The 24137-nt window shown below is 45.8% G+C and overlaps 1 protein-coding gene across 5 annotated transcripts in view; it reads right to left on the reverse strand.

Annotated features, from left to right (window-relative positions):
• The window catches only part of klf12b (Kruppel-like factor 12b), a 39932-nt gene extending 16044 nt beyond the window's left edge, over positions 1 to 23888 (reverse strand). Inside the window, exons 1-4 of one of the 5 annotated variants that reach the window (XM_053439349.1) lie at positions 19521 to 20330; positions 15937 to 16080; positions 8355 to 8437; positions 935 to 1490 (exon numbers count right to left, since the gene is read on the reverse strand). In XM_053439349.1, the coding sequence (XP_053295324.1) occupies positions 935 to 1490; positions 8355 to 8420 (622 nt within the window). In that variant the 5' untranslated portion in view covers positions 8421 to 8437; positions 15937 to 16080; positions 19521 to 20330. The other 4 variants (XM_053439345.1, XM_053439347.1, XM_053439348.1 and 1 more) reach the window with 4 other exon arrangements.
• Positions 23889 to 24137: the final 249 nt, after the last annotated feature.

The raw sequence follows: 24137 nt of genomic DNA on the forward strand, positions 1-24137 counted from the left end.
TTCCATTTCTACGATAGGACAGGTTCTCAGTTAAACGTGCAAAATGTAACTTCAGCCACTAGGGTTCTCTCGATCGAAACAATTGCTGAACACCTTGTTTGATGACATCATGAAGCAGAGTGGGATCATGGGAGTTGCTGTAAAGCTGACATGACTCAGCCGCAAATCAATCTTCACAGAAGAGGTCATTATTTTAGTTTTATTCGTGCGATAAAAACAGCTAACTGGTGAACTGGCTAGAAGTGTGTTGTCCTTTTTATCATACAATGTTTAGCTAACTAGCTAGCAGTATGTTTTTCCTTCATCATATGTTATTTAGCTGGCTAACAGGCTAGAAGTGCATTAATTGGTCACACATAATTTTCCCAGGCCGCCATAGCAAAGCTTTGGAAAGTAGATTTGATGTGATCAAAATATAGTCTTATATTATATTTAATAAAATGTTGAATTTTTCTGGGTTTGAACATTGGATATCCTGAGTACACAAATTATCAACAAAATATATGACATAGGTCTAGTATGTCTTTAAAGATCCATTATTTCTGGAGACATCCGAGGACTCCTTAAATTATAAATATTACTAGTGCATTGTCATGTTTGACAACTGATTATTACAAATATTTGACTATTTAAGTTTAGGCGAATAATTCATGCGATTAAATTGATTTCAATTTTAATTTCTCAGTAAAGCTGGAGGCTAGAGCTTCATGGCAGACACATCAGACAGCTTATGTAAAACTAATACATTAATGAGGCAGTAGGACAAAGTCTGAATCAGCTTCATCATTTCCTTTAAAGATCCAACTGTCTTTGAATGATTCCTGGAGAAATGTCAGTGATTTTAACTGAAAATTATGAAAAAAGGTTTAATATAAATCTTAAAACTTAACTCAACCATATGAATATGATGTAAATTTGGAGATGACGGCCTCACCTTTTCTCTGGCTTTTGACCTCATTCAGCAGAGGTAGCACGATGGTGTTGTTGAGGCTGGAGGGCGATCGAACGGCAGTGGTGTACATGAGGGGCAGTGACTGTACCACAACCGGGATGCGGTGAACATGGCTGCCCAGCTTCCCCGCTCCCTGCAGGCTCAGAGGGCTGGATGGAGGAGGCAGCCCAGAGTGCAGGATGTGCAAATACGGCTGACCTCTCAGCCCGGCGCCAGGGGCGACCAGGGGGCCTGGCGTGAACACCGATGAGGCTGAGGTGATAACTGATGGAGAGGAGGAAGATGAGGAGGAGGAGGAGGAGGATGACGACGATAACGAGGACGGGGAGAAGGCGGATCTAAGCGGGGAGGATGATAAGTTTGTGGTGGTGGGGAGGAAGGATGAGGGGCGGGACTTGTTGATCGACAGGTCGACGGGCTCCGTCTGCGTGTGGAAGTGCAGGTCGTGGGCGAGCAGGTCCTCCGGAGGTTCAGGTTTAACTCTGCTGAGGAAAAAAGGGACGCCGTCCATCGCAGAGTAAGGGCGCACTTTAGGTGACTGTGGGAGGAAAAGAAACAACGATGTAAGATCAGTTTCAATGTCTCTCACAAGGACAGATATATGTGAAACAATTTGCCTTCAATTCATGTATTTCTGACATTAATTTCAACGTTTCCACTAATGTCCCGCAGTAATTTGAGCTGTCATATTACCTAAAGAGGTGATGTGTTGATAAACTAAGGTCAAGAACATTTGTCATCATGTATCATAGATGAATGTGTCAGCTTCAGAAACAACAGCAGTGCATGACAGAGATATGTCAGAAAGGTAAACACAGTATGCGGTGACATTTTTAGAGAAAGTTCATTTCCACATGTTCATTCAAGCTTTCAGTTCCCCTCGGTTAGCATGATGTCATTCACAGATGAAATACAGGAGTAAAGATAGTGTCTCTCACATTCACCTCCTTTCACTCTCTTTTTCTTGGCGTGGGCCTCTCTCTCTCTCTCTCTCTCTCTCTCTCTCTCTCTCTTCCTCCTGTTTTCCATCACTCCCACAGAAACGCAGCTCTCTCTTGGCTCCCCCTTGTATCTCTCCTAAATCTCCTTTGTGACGGTGGAAAAACATCATATGGGCTCAATTTCCTGACCGTCTCTCTGTCTCTGTCTCTCAGCGATGGGCCTCCTAAGGCCAACGCTGGTGGCTCGGCGTATCCCTCAACATATCTTTCACTTAACACCAAGCAGACTGTAACACAACCGCTCCATCTGTCTGCGCAAGTTTCGGAAACCTGTTTACTTCGAGTAGATAATGGAGAACACGCAAAGTCGGGAAAACAACACGCACCCAGCCTGCATTTGTTTCTCGTGACTACTTTGACATCTTTCGTCTTTGTTTTAATGTCAAATTAACCACGTTAACGCGAGACGTAGCCGCTCTAGGACCACTGAGTTCAATGTGGGAGGGGTGTGAGAGCGAGTGCAAGCGGTGTCGATCCTCCCAGTGGAAGCCTCACACTTAAGGCCACCAGGGAGTGAGCACATCCATGATTTTTTTTACCAATCATAAAGGAAAAGCTCATTAAAGTTAAAGGAAAAAAAAAACTCAGATTGAAGCTGCAGCAGAAAATGTAAAAATGTACTGTGGATTTCCTAGCTCACTTTTGTTTTTTCAGACTCACATTTCTTTCCCCTTATGTAATGCTGGCTAAGAGAGGATCTGCGGTGTATTACGAATTTTTCTGAGTGTGCGAGTGTGTGTGTAGCTCTTTTATGTGTACTATTTTTACTCCAGACTTGTATACTCGTTTTCAGCCTACAGGAAATGTTACGACCCCATGAATCAAAAAGAGCCTCTCACTGTGCAACTCCTCCCCAGTTGGAAAACAAACCCTACCCCATGAAATATTCCCCCCGATGACCCCTGGTCTTCAGCGGGGTTCAGCTCAGGTTCAGTGGTGTCAGGTCAAGGTTCACAGCTCATTATGCTCTCCTTCATAATACCACCCACCAAGCACTTACAGCAGGGTTTCTACTGGACTCAAAGCTTCAAGATTTTTCCCTTTATCACGAGAGAGCACAATCAGGGTTAGGCGTCATTCACAGTCTTTGTGAAAACGTGATAAGATGATTTATGTCGTCCTGTGATAAAGAAGTCGTCGCTCCTCCCTCATGGAAACTCATAGTTGATTTTTTTTCTTTCTACTAGAACAGTTCAGCCAGAGACCTTTCCCACAAGAAATTGACCATTTATAGCAAATTGTTATACAGTTAAACTTGGAGAAAAGACACTGCCTTTCGAGGGAGCTCCTCACAGAATCCGGGCAGCAATAAGTGTTCTGCTGGGTGAACTAATCCGCCTTAATAAACTCATATGTACACAGCTTTTAGATAGCTTTGAGAAAACTCCAATAGGATTAAAGATGCAATATATCTTTGTTCTTTTAGTAAAAGAGTAAAAGAGTTAAATAGAAGCTATACAATATATATATGTACAATATGTGTACAAGGAATAGAAATAGAGACAGTACAGACAGTGCTAGAATACAGCGACTAAATCCATTTTGCTGCCATACGTACAACTGGCTGGAACCTGATCTCCATTGTCTTTCTCACTCTACTAGAAATATTGCAACGTTTAGAATCATAAGGGAGGATAAACATTATGATTAACTGTGGAAGAATTTACTTAATTTAAATGTATAAAAACACAGCCTGTATATACTGTCAGGATTTTGCATTTTACTACAAATCCTTGATATATATGAAGAAGAAAACAGCCAAAAAAATGACATGCTCAAATCTGATGCCTTAGAAGTCCCTTAACATATACAATTTTACTATTTAAAGTTATAAAGTTATCTGCATTGTGTGCGTCGTTTTACGGAGAGCCTATATATAAAATGATTGAACTGCTATGTAAAAGGTAGAACTTGTGAGGGGAAAATGCAACAAATCAAAATAAAGTGATAACTCTGAATAAAGGGGACATTGCACAGAACATTGGTGGTTGATGATCACCAGCATAATAGTTCAGTTGTCAGGTTACAAACTTCTCCACCTGTATGAATATGATTGGATTTTACTCATCACTTGGCAGGGGAGCAGCTAATGAATGACCCACTGTCGGGCGAATCGCGAAAGAAGCAGCTGACACCAATCACCTGATGCGAGTTCGACTTAATTGCTCCGCAGGCGCTACCGCAGTGCGCCGTAACGTTTTCTGAGTTTGTCTACTCATAAAGCCAACACCATGTCTACACAGGAGGCGTAGTGTGAACAGCGTGTCAGTGGAGCAAGCTTCAGCGCTCCATCTGTACTGTGCACAGGATGTGTTCGGGCGCAGTAGTGAGAGTAGGTCACAGAATCAAACACACAGTCACTAGGCCTCAATATGCTGCGGGTGGTTTTTCAGTGCATGGAGCACAAGTGAAATGTGCAGCTTTTTACGCAAACTCTCTGGACAGCTGGATCGATTTGAACAGAAGCCTATCTGTTCCGTCGGACGCGTGATACTTACAAACGGAAAAATGTGGTTAAAAGTGCCATCTGTGCAGACACGCTGTGATATAGCCTTGGGGTGTTAAAGTGTAAGGTAAATCAAAGTCATTGTTGATTTCCTTCTCGGCAAAGTTTAGGTTTAACCAAAAGATTCTTTCCTTGGAAGATCAAGGTTCCAGATGTCCCTCCGTTACTGGCTGTACTGTTTCATAGCTTTAAAGGAGACATATTATGCTCATATTCAGGTTAATTATTTTTAGTTATTACTTAGAAAAGTTGCCATACTCCAATGTTGAGAAAATAAATCAGTTTCTCTGTGGCACCTATTTTCAGCCTCTGTGGGAAATGTCTGGTTTTTAGCTCCTGTCTCTTTAAGAAGCCCCTCCCGACAGAGCCCAGTCTGCTTCGATTGGCCAGCTTGCCCACTGTGCTGTGATTGGTTAAGCGCTTCAAACATGTGACGGGCATATTGGCCTACGCTCTTGCTTTACCTGGCTTTGATTGGGGCTTTGCTAGAGTAGCCACAAGGTGGGAATAATCGTAATTATCCATGGTACTTCCGGGTCATCTGGATGTAACGTGACATCACAATGACCTGGGAGTATCTCGGTCTACTGTCGAGGAGCTTCAGGAGATTTAGTGTTTTCCTCTCCCTTTACTTCGGATTTTTTATTTTTATTTCATCTGCAGCTGCTGTATATACAGCAAAAACCTACATAACACACTCGAGGAAAGAAAAAGTGAAAAATCCTGATATGTTTCCTTTAAAAGCACTTCAAAACAAATATCAGCTCAGTTTCAACGTGTATGTTTCTGATGTCAAACGTCCTCTGAGCTTCTCTCGCAGCAGCTCCTCGTGTAGGCTTTCTTGACAGAGCCTCAAGCTATCCTCCAGCTGCTTTTGCATGTGATCTCTGTGTTTGCATGCCGCATATAGGATGTGAGTGTCACAGACCGCCTGCAGCAACACCGCCTGAAGGCTTTGAAGCCATTGGTTCCATTGAGGCTGATACTGTATCAGTGTTTCGGAAATCTTGTCTTTGTCAGTACGTGCTCTCACAGCGTGCACAGCTAAGTTCTGCTTCTTCTTTTTTTTGCCAGTTCTGCTAGTGAAAGAAGACAGCAGAAGAGAAAAAAAGATGACTGTGAAGAAAGTGTATGACTTGTGAGTGCTAACCACAAGTGTAGCCTGAACGCTGTAAATATATAAAATATACAGTTTCAGCCTTGAACTCTGATGCTAACGCAACATCAGCTAATATATCCAACGATTAGTGTTAGGTAAGGTAGTAAATATATCTTTTTTTCATTTGTGCTCAAAATCCTCAAAAAACAGGAAGGAAATAAAATCATGTTAAATTCTTTTCAAACTAAAAATAACATCAACATTTATCAGCATTTTGTGCAGTTGGTTGGAAGTTGAGTAAAAAGAGGTTAAATCATTACTGTAAATGCTGATCTATTCAATATATGCTGTTTGTCTGTCTGTTAGATTACGAAAAAAAAGTTAGTTGAAATGAAATTTCCGGGAGGGATGGGGAATGACCCAAGGGAAATATTGGGAGTGGATCTGGACAAACGGGCAGATTCAGTAAAATTATTTTCAATTTGAATTTATTAAAAAGGGGAAGATGGGGCATTCGTTTTGGCAGAGGTATTTACAATCTGAGTGCCCCCCCCCGCCGCCGCCAAGTGTTTTTATTTGCTATTTGTTTGTCTAGCTGCGTGTCAGGATGATTACTACAAATCTACTGAACCAGTTTCCATGAATGAAAGTTTGTGGGGGGATGGGGCTTGACCCATGGAAGAACTCGTAAAAAATTTTAGCGGATTGGAAGAAACGTTTGGAGCCAGGATGTATTTTTCACTTTCTTTATCATGGCAAGATGGCCTTAACCTTGGTGGAGACATGTGCCCCCTCCCTCTAGTTGCTAGTAGCTACTCTCATTAAAGCAAAAAGCCACTTGAGGAAATGTTACATGTGATTATCCTGAGGCAAATGGCTACAAAGAAGAGACATTGTTAACTTCATACTTTTATACAATACCAGCACTCGACCTCTTCGGCTACAGTTTAACAACATATGTTCAAGCTGTGTTCTCCAGTTCTCAGTAATCAGAAAGAAGTCACTTCACACTCCCAGCATTTACAAAGTCTTGCACCTTGTTGCAAGAGTAATTCAAATGAACGGTTTTCTCTTTATTCCAAAGTGTTAAAGAGTTAAAGTGCTCACTTTCGTGGTAACACTATGATGAAGGCAGTTAAGAATATAGTCAGTTACTATAGGAACCTGTTAAATTAGCCAATCATCTGTGTAAAAAGAGGTAGACTTGTATGGAAATAAAAGTAAAAAACAGAAACTTATTTGCATTTTTGGGGTTAAGTTATCCAACAGATCTCAGGCAGCACCAATGGAAAACTGAAGCCACCCCCCCACTTTCATTTTGACAGACATAAACACACTTACGCGCTCAAACCTACACATACGCACACACCCTGACACACATATAAAGATATGCTCGACCCGCCTGCCTGCCTCTGTCCTCATGCCATTGTCTTTATTAGGGGATACTGGTAAGCGGGACAGATTTTCCAGGCCCTTGCAGGCGGTCTAACGAGGCAGACCATTTCCAGCAAGCCCTTGGCCCCCCGCCACCCAAATGAAGACCACATTTCTGCAGCGGCAGCCTGAACTGTCTGTCTGCCTCTGCCATCTAAAGGGAAGCTCAGCCTGTTGGGGCAAGATTGGATCGGTGCACTTCAAAGCCGTGTGGGCTGCATGGCTCACATCCTGCCTGTGACTGACATCACTTCGCGTACCGAGGAGGACTTCAAACCCCCGGTCGTCGGTGGCGGTGCGAGAGTCTGGCTCGCGAATCCTTGAGCCAGAACGAGGCCACCTGCTCCCTCTCTGTCAAGTCCTTCGATACGGAGGGACAGGGTGACTCCTTATTGAGACATCGCGCCTCCCCGGCCAAACAATTGTCCAGACGACTTGTGATAACCTGATGGGTTATCTGCAGCTGGTAATTTTCTCATCCATCACAAGCTGACACTCTCAGATTCGCCTCAACAGATACCGACTGCTCTCCTACCTGCTCTATATATTGGGGGCCAGGACATTATTGATCTGTTGTGAATGGAAATCAGCAATAACTGAACACTAACTCCTCATGATTGCAAATATGAAGTGGCCTGCGCCCACTGCACACACAGCTGTGGCAGCAACACAAAGCCCTGGTAACCTAGCAACAGCTTCCCCATAACAAGACCACTTTATTTCTAGGTATGTCGAACCAGAGAGCACTGATACTGTATGTGGGCCGTGAAAAAAACCAGCATGAGGTAGCTCCATTATACCCAACATGGTCAGTGCACACTGCTTAATTGAACATCAAGTCCAAAAATGATGATGGTGATGGTGTTTGTAGAGGGACCACAGGGCCTTGTGTGTACTTCTATATTTGCACGAGAGGGATATTAATTCATGTGTCTTCGTGAGAGAAAAAAAAAGGGCTAGAGAGGATGGAGGGGAATTGAGAGACATAAAGGAGCAGGAACAGACAGAGATAGATAAGATTTAGAGTTTCTCATGTGACCCTCCTCCCCGGAGCAGTGACTACATCTGCGCAATCACCCCCAGCCAGCACAGACTCCACGCTGGCCCCGGTCGCCTCCCCGAAACGCTCCCAATGCATTCCTGCTCCAGCTGTAGCTTCCCCTCCTCTTCACGGTTCCTCTCCTCTTCCTACTCACTACCATGCTCTCCCACCATTCCTCTTAGCCCCCACACTCACTCCGCTCTCTCGCTCACTTGCCGGGGCCTGGGAGTGATTATCGGCCCATTGCCGGGAGGAGGGTAGAAGGAAAGGAAAGCAGGAGGAAAAAAGGGAATTGTCTGGAAAACAACATGCTCTCTTACCCCTTGTTCCGATTCCAGGGGCTCAGCTTTGACTCGGACTGCAGGCATTCCGTCAAGCATTAACATCCTGTTTCTGGGGCTGCCTGCAAAAGGGGACACAAGAGGAGGTGTAAGACGGGTGTGTTTTAGCATGACTAAGCAGGTCCCACACTCGAGTCATTCACAACATGGACACGGAAAATGTTGAGGGTGCACCCGCCGAGGAATAAACACATTTTAAATAGGCACAAATTAATGTTTCAAAAACCATTCAAAGCTAGAAAGAAAAAAAAGATGCGTGGAAACTGTGTAAACTGAGTCGGAGCACAGCGTGTGTCCCTCTCCTCCATAATAACGATTTTCAATTGCCTGGTAGGCTGCTGTGGGGCTAATAACACTTCATAGCACTGACAAAAAAATCCTCTTACCGCTTCAGTGGAATACAAATACTTGCTTTGAAATGTAGTTACTCAACGTGAATAAAATAATGACGTAAATAATATACACAAATACTCCTATTATTAATACTATTACTATTCCCTATGTACACAGTATCACACCACATCATGACAATGTTATATTCACACACACACACACACACACACACCCTCCGCTCTGTACAGTGGGCTTCAGCGTCCGGCTCCTCAGTCCGTGCTGTGGCTTTAAGAGGGCTCCGCAGATGGAGCCAGTGACAACAATGCATGTTCCGTATTCCTCAGCTGGGGCCGACCTGAGGTAACCCTCCCTCTCATTATTTTAGCAGCAGTGCATGGAGGAATGCGAGCGAGACCAACCGACCCCAAACATCTCTCTTACTCCCCAACTGTTGGCACCGGCAGCGGGATGTGTGCATGGCCCAATCCGCGCAGTCAGGAGTGACGCCGCATCATGACTTTTGTTGTGCGGAGAGAGAAAAAAAGCTCCGGGAATCATAAATGAGACGTATGCAGCTGGTTTCCTGACCCTCCACCCGGACCATGAGATCTCACACACCACCACATCCACGTGGACATGTCCAATAGTCAAGTTTTTGTACTCACCAGAAAATCCACTAATGCCATTTCTCTTTCTACGGAAATTCTTTCACAATTGCCACAGCTGATTCATTTAATGCCAAGTATTGTTCCGCCACCTCTTAGATTCTCAAGCAACCGCTTAATCCTGACTGTGTTTGTGTGTATGTGTGTATGTGTGTGTTTGTGTGTGAGAGGGAGGTAGAGAAAGAGGGAGGATTTACTCGGCCTGCAACCCCCCCAGATCTCGCCTCTCAGGTCTTAGTCCCTCAGGTACCCTGGCTGTGCTGCTATTGTATTGTTGTCCAGGATGTCCTTCGGCTTCAGGTCTTGGTAGGCCCAGATAGCGTTGCCATAGTAACGGCTGGGCAGGTGGAGCTGCAGCCTCAGTCCAGCCTCAAGCCATGAGTCGAGGAGAGGAAGGGAGGCGAGCGAGCGGAGAGAGAGGCTGAAAAGTGAGGCTTGTTTTTACTCCAGAAGACCATCACTCCAGCAAAGAGACATTTTCCCCTCTTTTTTTTCCGGGTGCACTCAGGATTCACATGAGGTCATTCTTACTTTTCTTTTTAGCCTAAACATTGTTTAACACATTTGTTTCCTTTCATAAATATCCCGCTCCTCTTACTGAAAAATAAAACAGCTTTCACTTTTAAGCAGCAGAATTGCGCAAGCAGCAGCTTCGACCCATGCGCCTATAGTCCAGTTAATCCAGTGGTGTGTGAGCACCTTCCTAACGAACTGGCCTGCAGCAAGCTATTCATAGGAAATCAATGGCAAGTGCATACCCCTACTTGTGACTGTAACGACCAGAGAGCTAACAGCAGCGAGAGACCTAACACTGAGTAATGAGCTAACACAGGGGAACTGTGTATTGAGGAATTCATGTCGACATACTTTGACTGAAGTCGACTGCCAATAGCTCCCAGGAAAAGATCACGCTGGCCAGTTCAAGCTCGGTGATCACAAGTGTAAAAGTTTAAAAATGAGAACAAAGATTGCGTTTGAAATGAGGAGAATTCGTTGAAGTTAATAAACCGATGTGTTTCCAGTCCTCTCCAGCTCTACATTTGGTGCGCTGGCTGCGAGCTCCGGCAACCAGCAGTGTGCTGTCCATCAGTGGTATGAGGCTCTGTGTGTGGGAGATGGAGAGCGGGAGGGGGTTAGAGGGAAACAGGGTAGATTAAGATCACCTTTCCATTTGCTGCACTCCGAAATGAAATGGCCATCCCAGGTGTGTGGGGGAGTTGGATGGAGAGGAGGGCAGTGGAGTGTTGAAGCTTCTCATTTTTTATCCCTCCCTCCCTCCCACCCACCCGTCCATCTACCCATTCACCCTCCTGTCCCCACCAAAATCCAGAGGAAGAAAAAATACTAAAAGGTAAAGGGAGCAGGTGAAGATTGAAGCCAGTTCAGGCAGCGAAATACAAATATTTCAGTGTCTGCTGCTCTCTTCGCTTTTCTGTTTATGCTTATTTGTGTGGCGGTTAATGCATTTCGAAGGACAAGCTCAAACTCCCACCTCATATCCGCATCTTTGACCCACAGGTCTGCTATCTCCCATCTCGCTGATGGGCTATCAGCTCCGTGTGCTGACTGAGGCGATAGCACCTTACTGGAGTGTGAGGATAAAGCTCAGCCGAATCAACCCTGAACAGACTATCTGGATCGATTAGAGGCGGGGGGGGAATCACCAAGAAAACTCTGACCGATGGTTAGCACTGTTACAGCAAGAGGCGGTTCAGCTTTCTGTGAGGAGTCTGCATGTCCGCAACTTGTTTGCGTGGGTTTTCTCCGTCAGTCAAAAGACATGCAGATTCGGATTGACTGGAGAATATAAATTGACCATAGGTTTGAATGTGAGAGTTGGTTGTTTGATTGTCTCTATATGTTGCAATAGACTGGCGACCTGTCCTGGATGTACCGCTGAGCTACACACTACAGCTCCCCCTGCAACCCTCAAAGGATAAGCGGTACAGATTTTAGATGGAAGCTCTGACCTTCTGAGACCTCAATGACACCATCCCCTCCTATAAACCCATGTGCAGATGTTTGCACGCTCGCCGCATAAACCCCATTACATACAAAAGGAAAGCATGTAAAGATTCGACAAGGCTTCAGCCCACAGTCTACAAATCCCCAGGAATGGCTCAATTAATTTGCTGTCAGTTTGCTGATATTTCAATGAAGATGGACGTTCTTGAGGTAATTGTTTATTGTTGATTGCTAAACAGGAAGTAGTTGTCTCGGACAAAAGCTCAAAGGTGTGTGTTGGTTGAGTGGGAGGTGTAAATCACCGTGAGTTCTCTCGGCACATGAGAATGTGAAGACGGATCCTGCTCGACACCATCTCTGGGTGTTCGCTCACACAGCAGTGAAACTCATTTCAAACAAACTCACAAGAGCAGTTTTAGTATCTGGCAGTGTGTACTCTTTTCTGTGCACATACTTGCACATGTACACACCCAGAGACCCACTCCAACAGAAGGGCCCCGCCAATGCTTTGTTCCCATGTTGAGCGCCCAGAGCAACTGGGTGCATCTGTGTCACAGAGGCTGGACCTGCTGCCACGGTCTGCAATGGAGGAGATGGGGCTGGAAGGGGGGGGCAATGAATTACGGGAGACACATGAAGACGGATTAGGGAAGGTGATAGTAAAAGAAGTGAGGGAGAGAGTGTGGTTGGGTGGGTGGGGGCTTGTGGTTGGAGCGGCATTTGGGGAAGCGGCTGAGGGGAGTTGAAGAGGCTGGGGGGAGGCTGCGAAGGTGGGTTGAGCGGGGCGGGGGGAGGGGGGTGTTTAGTGGGGCAGAGGAGGAGGGGCTCTAGTCGGACAAGCGAGAGAGGGTAGAGAGGGGATATGGACCCGAGCCAAGGCCCGGTCGAGCGCAAAGCACACGGTGCAAGAATGCCAACAGACCCCCCCTCCTCCTCCCACCCCGTCCTCCGCCAGAGAGAAGAGAGAGAGAGGGAAAAGGGGAAAGCAGGAGAGGGAAGGAAAAACATCGAAATGTTGCAAATCTGAAGCCAATGATTAACTGGTAAACCAGAGCAAAATGCATGAGAAAGTACGGCGCTGTGGGGCAACATGAGAGGAGCATTTCCTGTGTCGTACGCCATTGGCCTTTTTGCCACAGCTCATTTCCCCCTTGTGTGCCACTGGACACCCCTAGGTGACACATTGGCCTGATAACAAGTCGACATCTACGAGCTCCCCAGCACACTCCTCTGCTTCCTCTCCTTTGACTCGCCCGGTGCAGAAACTTTTAGAAAGGCAGTGCAAGCGGAGGAACGTTGAGAACTCACTCACCAGACAGGTAACGCAGACACCTCTGTGGACCCGGGGGGAAATAAACGCCTGATAAATGTTTGTTAGAACATACAGATTTTGCTGTGCTGATTCAAAAGAGCAACAATTGAATCACACCTGATTTTGATCTCGGGCCTTAGTCTGCTTTGCATTAGGCTGTCTCTGTTCATGACCTCATCTTGCTGGCCTCATTCTGGTCTTGAGAGTCATTCAAAAAGTTCCCCGCAGAGTTACTGCTCTAAAGAGTAACTGCGCCCTGCCAAATAACAGCCCTCTATGTGGTCAAAGGTTCAACAGACTTGAACCTTCAACCGCAGAGCCCAGTGATGCCCTGGAAAGCAAAAACATAGACAGCAGGGATGCAACGATCCGATTCGACTATCAGATATCGGCCCATTATTGAGTTGTATAGGCGCAGATATAGCAAATAACAATTTAGTAAATGTATACAAGTTTTGAAAGCGATGTTTAAGTCAAGCCTGATGTTGATATCTACACAAATAAAGAATGACCCCATGTTCCTTCTACACAGGGAAGCATAAAGCTTATTAATTAAACACTGGTTTCAGAGAAGCATAGTCCCATACTCAAAGCATACTCAAGTGTGATGGAAGGGAAAAAGTAATACCATATAAGTTTTCTAGACGCTTTATATAGAAGCCATTTCAGCACATGTAGTGTAAGTCTTACATTTTCAGCCAGAGCTCAATGTGAAGTTACTCTTTAAGAAGAGCATGTGGCAACCATGGCTGACTAAATCCCTCACAATGTGTTTTCATCCTGAGTTAAGATTAAAAAATGAAGGTGAAGTAACATTCCATGCAAAGCTGTAATGGCATCTTCGACTTGACAGTGTCAGACCTGACTCACACTTCCCATCATAACTGAACTTTGTTTATAAAATAGACGGGGTTCCCCTTTAACCACTCTCCCACCGCATACAGCACACACCAGGTAAACAGAGTTGATGTTACGTGTCGATGTAAGAACGGTGGAGATGTGAGTTCTCCCTGAGACCTCACTCCTGGATGTACTGAGATGGACATAGTCTTTTTTTTCCTAGTCATTCCTGGCACTCTGTGAATGGTCTCAGAATTTCCATTTCATAAGATGTATTTTCCTTGGCAGCAGCAGCCAGCAAAGTCTTTTGGATGCTTATGGGACATTTTTGAACGGGACTCAAGAGAGCAGAGTGCTGCTACTACCTCTCCAGCCACAGAAGCACAGACTTCTCTAACCCGGTGGCATCAACCCAGTCCTATGTGCACTACCCTTTGAAAAGGGGAGAGAATAAAGTTCCCTCTAGGGTTAAAACCCCCTTAGAGACGCACTCAACTGATGCACTTTACCTTAAAACTCCCCGTGTTTCCCTCAGGGAATAAATCAGCTCCACAGAGGGACAACACAGCTCTCTTCATGAACACAGTTATTATTAGACCGAATACAATCCTCATGTGTTGGATTTTTTTCCTCTTTGGGACATACAGCCAAATTTGGGAAGCTTATCAAGCCCCATCAATTTAAAATGGTGGTCAACTCCTAAAAAGTGACTGGAAAATTGGGTCTGAAGTTCACATATGAAGAGTAATTATCTGGGTCAGACGTGGTCACAAAAATAAAATGTGCGGTGGTGAAGGATGGCACTTGGGTAGAGCATTTAGAGGGCAGTCACATGACGTAGAACTTCTGCTGAGGAAAGCAATCTCGAATCTCAGTCTTTCAAATACACCACAAAAGACTTGGTATGCTCAGGTTTTTAAACGCAGGTAAACCTGCTCAAAAAGACAGATTTCCCATTGTCAGTAGAGGAGTTTGTTTTTCAGTTTTTTCCCCCTGGTGAGTCATGTTCGACGGAACAAACGCAACAGAAACTGAAAAGCTCTCTCACCTCGGTGTCTTGCCAGAGTGATATCTTGCACGATATGAAGAAGAAAAAAATTACCCTTGCACAATGTTACCACGATTTAAAAAACACAAATATGGCAATTTACAAGCCACCGCCTGAAGGTTCAATTTGGGCCATAGCCTCGCACTGCTGGACTGTTGAAAAAAGGAAAAAATAGGAAATTAGCGCTTTCGTAGGGACGTCACGTTTTCCTAACTGATGATCGGAGGCCGATGCATCAGAGTAATTTGACCCTAGAATGAATGCCGATTGTATCCATTCCCATTGCATAAGAAAACCAGATGTTATTGGATGTTAGTGGATTATTAAATCACTGGAAAACAGTTTCAAGTTGACATCGTCTTTGTTCATCCTGAGATATTTGTATTCCTCCAGTTTCACATCCATCATGCGTTAGAAACATCCTCAGCGTGATCACTGGCTTTGTCTGATTCTGTTCGGGCTTCACCTGTTGTTTTATCCGATGCGTTACACAAGGGACTGGGCTCCCTGCTGCCCTGAGTCATGCAGCCAGCAAATCAAAACCAACAGCGGCTCCTTGACGTCATGAAACTCGGAAGCAATAAATACATTATCAAGGATCATTTGATTTAAAGAACCTGTCGGCAGCAGCTGAAATATGGCCATTATGCTCCCATACCGACTTGTGACTTAATGAATAAGCCTTGCATGACCAACCTTTAAGCTGCGGGTGAGGAAGGATGTTATCGACAAAATGGTTGTCGGAAAACGCCAAGCAAAGGGAAAGCTGAGCATTTGTAAAAACCAAAGACGCGGAGGAGAATAGGCCGAGACAGCCGCGAAGATGGACACCAAAAACCATTTGCACGGGTTGAATGGAGACTGCAAAGGGTTTATTGATCTGATCGATCTGTGCTTCAGAATGAAAATCAGGCTCCAATGTGGTGAAGCCCACCATTGTTCGTGACCCACTGCGGAAAAACAGATCCATAGTCTGACTCTTTCCATAAAGTTTGAATTGCACACTTTTATATATGGTATTTTAAATACAATTATTTTTATAAACTAGTGGAGGATACATGTGTGATGCAGAGTGTAAGCTTAAAAAAGGCGAGAAGATTACCTGAGCCTGGGTTCCTGGGGTTTGGTGGAGAATGTGTGAATAGGCTCAGCAGCAATGTGTTGTGCCATGTTCATATACAGTCTTTATGGCAGGAGCAACAAAGGAGGATTAAGATATGTAGAGGAGGAATACTTTCTCATGTGTGAATCTATGTGAAAGTGAGTTAGCAGTATGTGTTCTTGAGCCAGTGAACTCAGCACCTGGGAGGAAACCAGCTCCATTTGAAGAGTTTACCCATGTAAATACACAGAGAACACACACTTACAAACACATACAAACAACACACGCTCACGCACAAGCGAGGGCCCACGGAAGTTCCCATATTCTGATGGATTGCCCTTGGGTCTTTGCTATTTCTGCCAGGGGCAGGGGGATCCTGTGTCAGTAATCTTGTCGGGATGAGGGGGATGAGGTCGCCGGATGCAGCTCAAGTCCACAGCCTTCACCACACACAGATACACAAACACACACAATCGTAGGTACAGTTTACTGAGTGGTTAAAGCTGTACTACTCACACAAGAAAACAAATGTAGCTTCTAACAGAAGTTGATCCGACTAAATTAATAAAACTCTTTCAAACTCCAACACATGGTTTTATCTAATGCATATCAAACCAGTGACAATACTTTGATCAGATACTGGTTGTCTGTAGTGTCTCCTTGTAGTCTTAGTAACACCTATAAACAATTCTAAAAATAAAATAAAGTTGTCAATAGGTCAAAGAGAAAATCCTGTGAATATTTTTGTTCTATGAGACTTTTTGTCTTTGTGTAAGATCTGCGTCTCAGCTAATACCGCCTCCGTCCCTTTTAAGGTCTTGTGAAACTGTGGGAAATGAAGAAGCTATTTATTCTGAGAGGAAACACTCAAAGCGAAAAAAGGAGTCAGTCGCTGTCTGGTTTGTCTGCGTCTGGGTGTCAAACGCACTTCTCTTGAAGACGACTTCCTGAGCCACAGCCCCGTTCCGACAATCTGACTACCATACTTACGCACAAATCTTGTGACCTTTACCTGCACCTATGATGAATCAAGTTTATCCTACATTCAGACCCGCAGACACACAAAAAACTCTCTCGATTTCACAGCATGTGCCCATGAAAGAAGAATAAAGACGCCCATTCAACACAAACAGCCGCCCACACACACCTACTCGCACACACAAACACGCATGCACGTCAAACACGCACAATGACACACATGCCCTCCTCCACAGTGCTCCACCGAGAGGTGCACCGAGAGTCTGACATCCTCTTGCATCATGTGCCTCACATGCAGCAGAGAAACAGCAAAACAAGCTGTGACCGTGACGGCTCTAAAGTGAGGTGGCATTACTCAAGTGAGCTGCGACTCACAAGTCTCAGCGCTTTGTGACATCATTCTGGGCAGTTTATATCCATTTGAAGATCATTTCATGTAATCATGAGAAGGACTGAGTTAGATATACCAGTGTGAGCGCTGGACTGAGTTAAGAAACCACAAATAGATTCCTCAAAAAACAGCTCCCAAAACAGCCAATGCACTGCGAGGTCTTCTTGTTTCAACATAATCGGGTGACCTCTCTGGAACACCCTTCACGCACACACATGCACTCACCCTCGGTAAATGCAGCAGGGTCAGCGGCTGTGCATCTAAAATAGCCTCTGACACAAAACTCACTTGTACCAAAGGAGGAGGTGGGGGGGGGGGGTGAGGCAGAGCGAAATAACACGCAGTAATTGGCATGGCGTTTCGGGAGGACGCTGCAATATTCTTTTCATGTCTATGGCGAAGGTTTTCACGCGGCGGGTCTATACTGTCTGTGTGCACAAGAGAGAGAGAGAGGGGGAGACGGAGAGAAAGGGTTAGCTCCGGTGGATCAATAAAAGATGCACTAAGTGACTCTGTTCTCGTCTCTTATTTACTCTCGGTGCAGAGGTCCCACGCTGAGGTGACCACACTGCAGTACTTGATAATTATCTCAAACTGTCCGAGGTGCATCGCGGGCTCCGGAGTTCGCAGTAGATAAACTGCTGGAAAAACCGCAGACCATATTTTACTCCACTGAATGCTTGTACGCAATCCACTATACAACAGAGAGGTATAGAATATTTCAGAAAGCGTGTTTAGGATAAAAAACAACAACATGAGAGTGCACGTGAAGGTGTGAATCACAGCACTCAGTCATGTAAAGGTTACGGCTGCTCTCTGCTTAGAGATACTGAAGGTTGCTCTCATCCGCTGCCCTAACATTGAGGTGGGATGCATTAGATTAGCATCCTCACAATAACCTGCATCCTTCCCACCACCACCACTATCTCCGCCAACCACCCACATACTCTATCTCTCTCTCCCTCTCTTCCTCCCCTCCCCAAGGGATGACAGTCCACTGCTGCTGCCCTAATGGGGGATTCTTTGAGTGGGCTACTGTCTTTTATCCCCCCAGGCTCTGATATGTGTATATATGTGTGTGTGTGTGCATTTGTTCTAACATGTATGTCTGAATGTGTCGTGCATGTGTGCGTGAGTGCATGTGCGATCTCTCCCTCCCCCAACATATGCACCGTGTACATGCACGCTACTCACAATGGCTCGTCTACTGAATTGTATGGGCACATGCGTGCACTCACTTGCACTCTCAAAGAACGACCTACATGTTTCACAATAATCGTACAATGCAGGCATGCGGAGACACCAATACACTGACTCATCTACTACATATCGTCTCAAACACTTAAACACACTCAAATTCTCTACTGCTGCCCTTTTCCTCACCCGCTGTCTCTGGTCATACAAACGGACGCATGCATACGGGCATGTACACAAACACTCAAGGTTAAATGAATTGGCCTTATTGTTAAATAGTCTTGATGCAGCATCACTAAGAGCCTACCCTATCTAACCTCACTTTGTGGTGACACAACCAAATCCCCCCCCAACACTCGGCATAAGGAAACAGACAATATCGACCAACCGAAACATTCCTACACTTATGACATCAAATGAGCGGGCAGTTATTCTCGCTCACCGAGTTTTTCCGCCTTGGTTTGACCCATTCCAGCTCTCCAACACCACTCAGTAAAAGCCAGCAGCTGTGTTTACCTCCATTACTCATCTACTCGTGCCTTCACCTCGGTTATTTCTCCTCTACTTTCCAACTGATGCGATGCCATGTTGATACCTGGTCGAAGCAGCTAATCGAGCGGAGTCACGGCGCATAGCATGAGCTAACATTTCGGTCATCGCTGGAGCCAAAGAGCCCATGGAATGCCACAGGCACCCCCCAAATGGGTTCCACATGTTGTTTGCATAGTTTCCCCTCCTAACAGTTGACCTACAGTACAACTGGAAACAAAGTTCACAGTAGTCCGTGTAGCATCCGTGTGCAGGTCTGCTGAAGTCATCTGCACTGAGGCAAGAGAGCCATAGCCGCCCAAAGTTACTGTAAAGGGAAACTCTTGCTCTAAATCACCTCAAAATGCTCCAAAACAATCTGAAAATGATGACTACGAACAACTCTCCCATCCTCTTATCTTGGCTTCCTTCCTTCTCTCCCGCCTTCTTTTGACCAACCATAGTTGGCTAAAGCAAAGCAGACGGAGGAAACATCACCAGAGATTGACATACATTTCCATCTGAGCCATGGAAACACCAAGCCATCTTAAATCAGAGTCTGGGGTCAAGCGCTGCTATATGAGTCATTTCCAGTAAGCGCTGAGTGTTCGGCTCTAGAGATGGTGTCATTGCGAGAACAAAACTTGGATCTGTGCACTGGTCAGAAAACGTTGCCTTGAATACACCTACGCTTACATCTGCTTGTTGTTTGATGACACATTTTTATGAAAAGATAAGACTTTTTAGTAGTATTCAACCAAGAAATGCAACTAAAATCAAAATACTTACGGTGATGTTTGACAAGCTGTAATAGCCAAAATTAGATTGTAGTTCTTTCTGTTTGCTTTCACTGTTGAGACCACGTTTGCACAATACTTTCCGTTCTCTCTCCCTCTCCCTCTCCATCTCTCTCTCCCTCTCTCTCTCTCTCTCTCTCTCTCTAGTACTTAGTCACAAAACCCACATGCTCCGGCACTCGGTGTACACCCTTAACTCGATTTTGGTAAACAAACGTGGACTGGACACCAGGGGGTCAAAGGTTGGCCCCACAGGATAAAAACGCACAAAGGGGAGGGAGCACATTTTGTCATCTCCTGACATGATGAAACAACAGCACACAGAGTTAGACCCAGAGCTATCACCTACAAATATTGGTCCTATTTTCAGGCCCAAGTAGCTCAACATGACAACCAGCCGCATGTCTTCTGGTGCAGCGTGAAACAGCAGCAGAGTAGCTCCAGATGTTTTGGATGCTTAACCCTCTCGAGCCTTGACCTTTGTGTCACATTGCTTTCATTAGCTTTGTATCCAGGTACATCCATTAACCTGCAAAGCCGTCGGTCTGCCGGCTGTCTGTTGCACAAATTGTGTACGTAGGATCTTGACACACAGGAACCTGGGGGTAGGTAACTCTCGCTCTATGGCTGAACGTCCAGGTTGGACAGCTCTCTGGAAATGTGATGAAACCTTAATAACCAGGGGCCACAGAATATCCCGCGGTGCACCTTAAGCATTCCCTGCCTCTTTAATTTTCCTCAGCTCACATTCAGGGACCCCCAGTGAATCCAGCCACTCCGTGGACTGCAGTCTATTTGCAATCAATGACGATACACTCCACAACACCCACATGGATCAATGATACAGCAGTATGTCAATATGCCAGCAGTTAACCCAGCTGATTAGGGGGTAATACTGGGAATTTCCCATCTCCCTGAATAAGACAGTGGGCCTACATGTAGTTGGAGTGCACATAGAAGACGCACAGCACTTCTTCCTGAAAGATGCAATCTGTCAGCACACACCCAAATTGTGAGTTGTGATCTGTGGCAGACAGATGATGATTTAAGTGAGGGAGGGGGGGGGGCGATCCTTCCGAGCAATTAAATGTGCCGGGCCGAGCTGCGTTGATGGACAGTTAGAGTCTATCCGTTGGTGACTGGCTTTTTAATTGAGTCCCCCCCCACCTGAATCGATCTCTATCATAAGCCGTTGGACCTTGTATTGAGGTGGGGGTTGAGTCGCGGCAGCAGCAGTGTGATGCAGTTGTGTGGTGAGAAACAACTCGGGCAAGCTGCATCATATTGTTCACGATCAAACCAGTATGGTTTTAATTGTGATAAATCTTAACATATGTGACTCATCGTGACGTACAGTGGATGACAGTGAAAATAAATTACCAATGTAAGTGTTTATTTAGCTAAAGATTCCAAACCAAACAACTGAAAACACTTAAAAAACCTGCCTGGAAAAACAGCAACAAATCACTTTGCTGACTGAAATCATTTCATTGAGTCCCGCTCAACAATTCATAGCATCTAACAGAGTAATTTCACTTTTTGACCTCAGCCAAGGATGGTATGTTTACACCACAGTCTGCTTGCTTGCTTTGTTGGTTGGTTTGTTGGTCGGTTGGTTGGTTGGTTAGCAAGATTATGGAAAAACTACTACAGATTTCCACTAAACACACACGGGCCAAGAAAGAACCCATTAAGTTTCTGCCTAGATCAAAGAAACATTCTTTCACTTAATTTATAACATTGTGAGATCGGACAGTTTTTAACCAATTTCCCAGCGAACGATGCAAGGATGCTGATAAAAACTAAATCCAAGCATATATGGGGGACGGATATCTATGAGTGTGTAGTTTCTAAATGACCCTAACCTCAAATGCACTTCCTTTTATACATCACATATCAGCATGCATACTATTGTGATAGTCAGTGCTACATCTGACTGTTTGCACGCTCCGTCTGTTGCCGCTTCAAGCTGTTTCGTTCCCTGTCATGTTACACATGTTTTTACAGTTAATAGCACAGCAGCCACTTTCTTTTGCACGAGTTTTCACACCACAATTGTTTCTGCGAGTTTCGCTGTCTGTATCACGGCTCAGCTGTCAATGGTGTCATCAGTCACTTTGATGATTCATTATAGTCGGTTTGGTTTAGAGATTCAACATTGGAGATTTGATCTGATTTTCTACAGCGTTTTATCATTTTGTTATGTCATCGCAAAAATACCCTTCAGGATTCTGATATTATCTTCAAGCGTTATCACCCTCTCCTCATAGCAGCCTTCAGCCATTTGTTCACCAGCGCCAGGAGATATTTATATTTCCTGTTTCAGAGCTTGGATATGATTCTTCTCCACTGTAGAGTCTCCACTACATGTGTGGTAATATCAGCCTGCTTATTCATGCACAGTGAGAAGGCCCTTTTGTAAATGGATTTAAGTGAGAGTTTAAATGGGCACTAATCTCACTCGCTGAACATCCCTGAGCTGCAGGGGGTCTCATCCACGGCACACACACACACGCACACACGCACACACACACAAGCCCACCCGCTTCTCTTTCTTCCTATTTATTAATTTTTGTGTTGTTTTGTGCACGGCACCCCCACACACACAAACACACACCCTGTGGCTGTTAGACAGTTAAAGCCGAACCAGGGCCTCTCCATAGCACGGGGGTAAAGTCACAGAGGTCAGTGCTCAGTTTCCACATCAAACCCAGGAGCAGGGGCCAGAGTCTCATCGCCCCCCTCCCACCTTCCTCGCTCCCTCGCTCCCTCCCTCCTGCCCTCTTGCTCCCTCCCCTCCTCTTGCCACCACCCACCCTCCTCCCCCTCCTGCTGGATGTACAAATGCCTTTGCTGTCAGCTCTGCCCTGGTCCCCTGTAATTGAAAATAACAGCCAAGGGCCAGCCCCCGGCCACTCTCCCCAGCCTGGTGGCTCCCTGCCTCTCTGACAGCCACCCATCAATACCAATGACTATTACGCTGGAAGTGAGAGAGCGCTGCCGATGACATCCAAGACACCACCCCTGCAACACTTCCCCCCCCCCCCCCCCCACACACACACACACACATACACAAACACACACACACACACACACACATATACACACACACACACACACACACACCCCCAGTGTCCTTCCTCCGCTACCCGAGCCTCCTAATGTTTAACCCGTTGCTAACAGCCTCCTCTCTCTATCTCTAAGTTGCTACAGTAGGCTATCATGGGCAAACAAGACTGTCTCTCTCTCTCTCTCTATCTCTCTCTATCTCTCTCTCTCACACACACACATTCATACATACATACACCCCCCCCCCCCCCCCCCCCCCCCGCCCACACACACACACACACACCAATGCTTTGCACAAACACACACAGGCACAAAAACAAAACTCTCCTGTGACAAGTCACAAAAGTCTGACAGGCAGCAAACTTTTCCTCTCGCAGTGAGCGTGCTCGCAGGGGGAGTTCGGTGTGTGCTGCTGCTGCTGCCGTCACACTTCGAACTCTCACATTCAACACACTCAGTCAATAATCTCCCCACACAACTCGGCGGAGCTCTGAAGTTGCTCTGGAGGTGAAGGATTTCACAACCGGCGCCGGCCACTGCAGAGTCAGGATGCTGGCTGCCCGTATATGCCCACAGCCACCGATCACTTCTCTTTCTTCATCTCTCGTAATGACAGCTTCTGATTCTTCTTTCTCATGGTGGGGGGGTTGAAGTGTCACATGCCCAGTGCCGAACCATGCAGCGCTCTCCGGTTTGACAGACATCAGACACAATGCCATAGGTGATCCGAGTTGTCATCTGCCCTGACAGAGCCATGACAGCTGAACAGGACGCACGGAACACAAGCACAAAGCCGAGCAACGTGACAGATGAAGCACACAGCGGCGGAGGAACGGGACGAGAGAAATGCACACAGACCTTGTCAGGAGCTGCAGAGCCGTGGAGACCAGGACACTGTTTCCCTCTCCTCTCCTCTTCGCTCCTCTCACTCTGCGCGTATGTCCGTGTGTACTGTACGCGCGTGTGTGTGTGCGCATGTGTGTGTGTGTTTGCGTGTGTGTGTGTGTGCATGTGTGTGTGTGTGTGTGTGTGTGTGATCAGCTCCCTCCCCTTCTGCCTCTCAGCTGCTCAGCTTAGGCAGTTCTCAGGAAATGAATGGGAGCGCACAGAGAACTGTTGTACTTGCAAATGACTTACCCCGAGTCACATGATCCGCTAAATGTAGGGTGGGCCGGTGGGTGGAGGCTTCATAAGCAAAAAGGGGAAGACAATATACTCTAAGCTTTAACAGCATGCATCGAATTACACGTAGCCCCTCCAGGGAGGTTTCCGACGCGTCCGCGCTCCAGACCCGGGCACACCGGACTCCGTGGCTCGGCCCCTCCCGGAGCGCAGCGCCGAGCACCGGGGCGCCTCCCCGTTTAAAGGGGCCGGCGGAGGAATCATTCTGTTCATTTAGACCCCTGGTGCGTTTCTTTAGTCCTGTCACATTTACAGAGGATTCATAATCTGATACGTCTTCATTCTTTCTTGACTCATTTTGACCTTTTGTTATTCATATTCTGGTGAACTGTTTTATGTGCTAATCTATCTATCTATC

Source organism: Pleuronectes platessa, chromosome 14, assembly GCF_947347685.1.
Source record: "Pleuronectes platessa chromosome 14, fPlePla1.1, whole genome shotgun sequence".
Classification (NCBI taxonomy): domain Eukaryota; kingdom Metazoa; phylum Chordata; class Actinopteri; order Pleuronectiformes; family Pleuronectidae; genus Pleuronectes; species Pleuronectes platessa.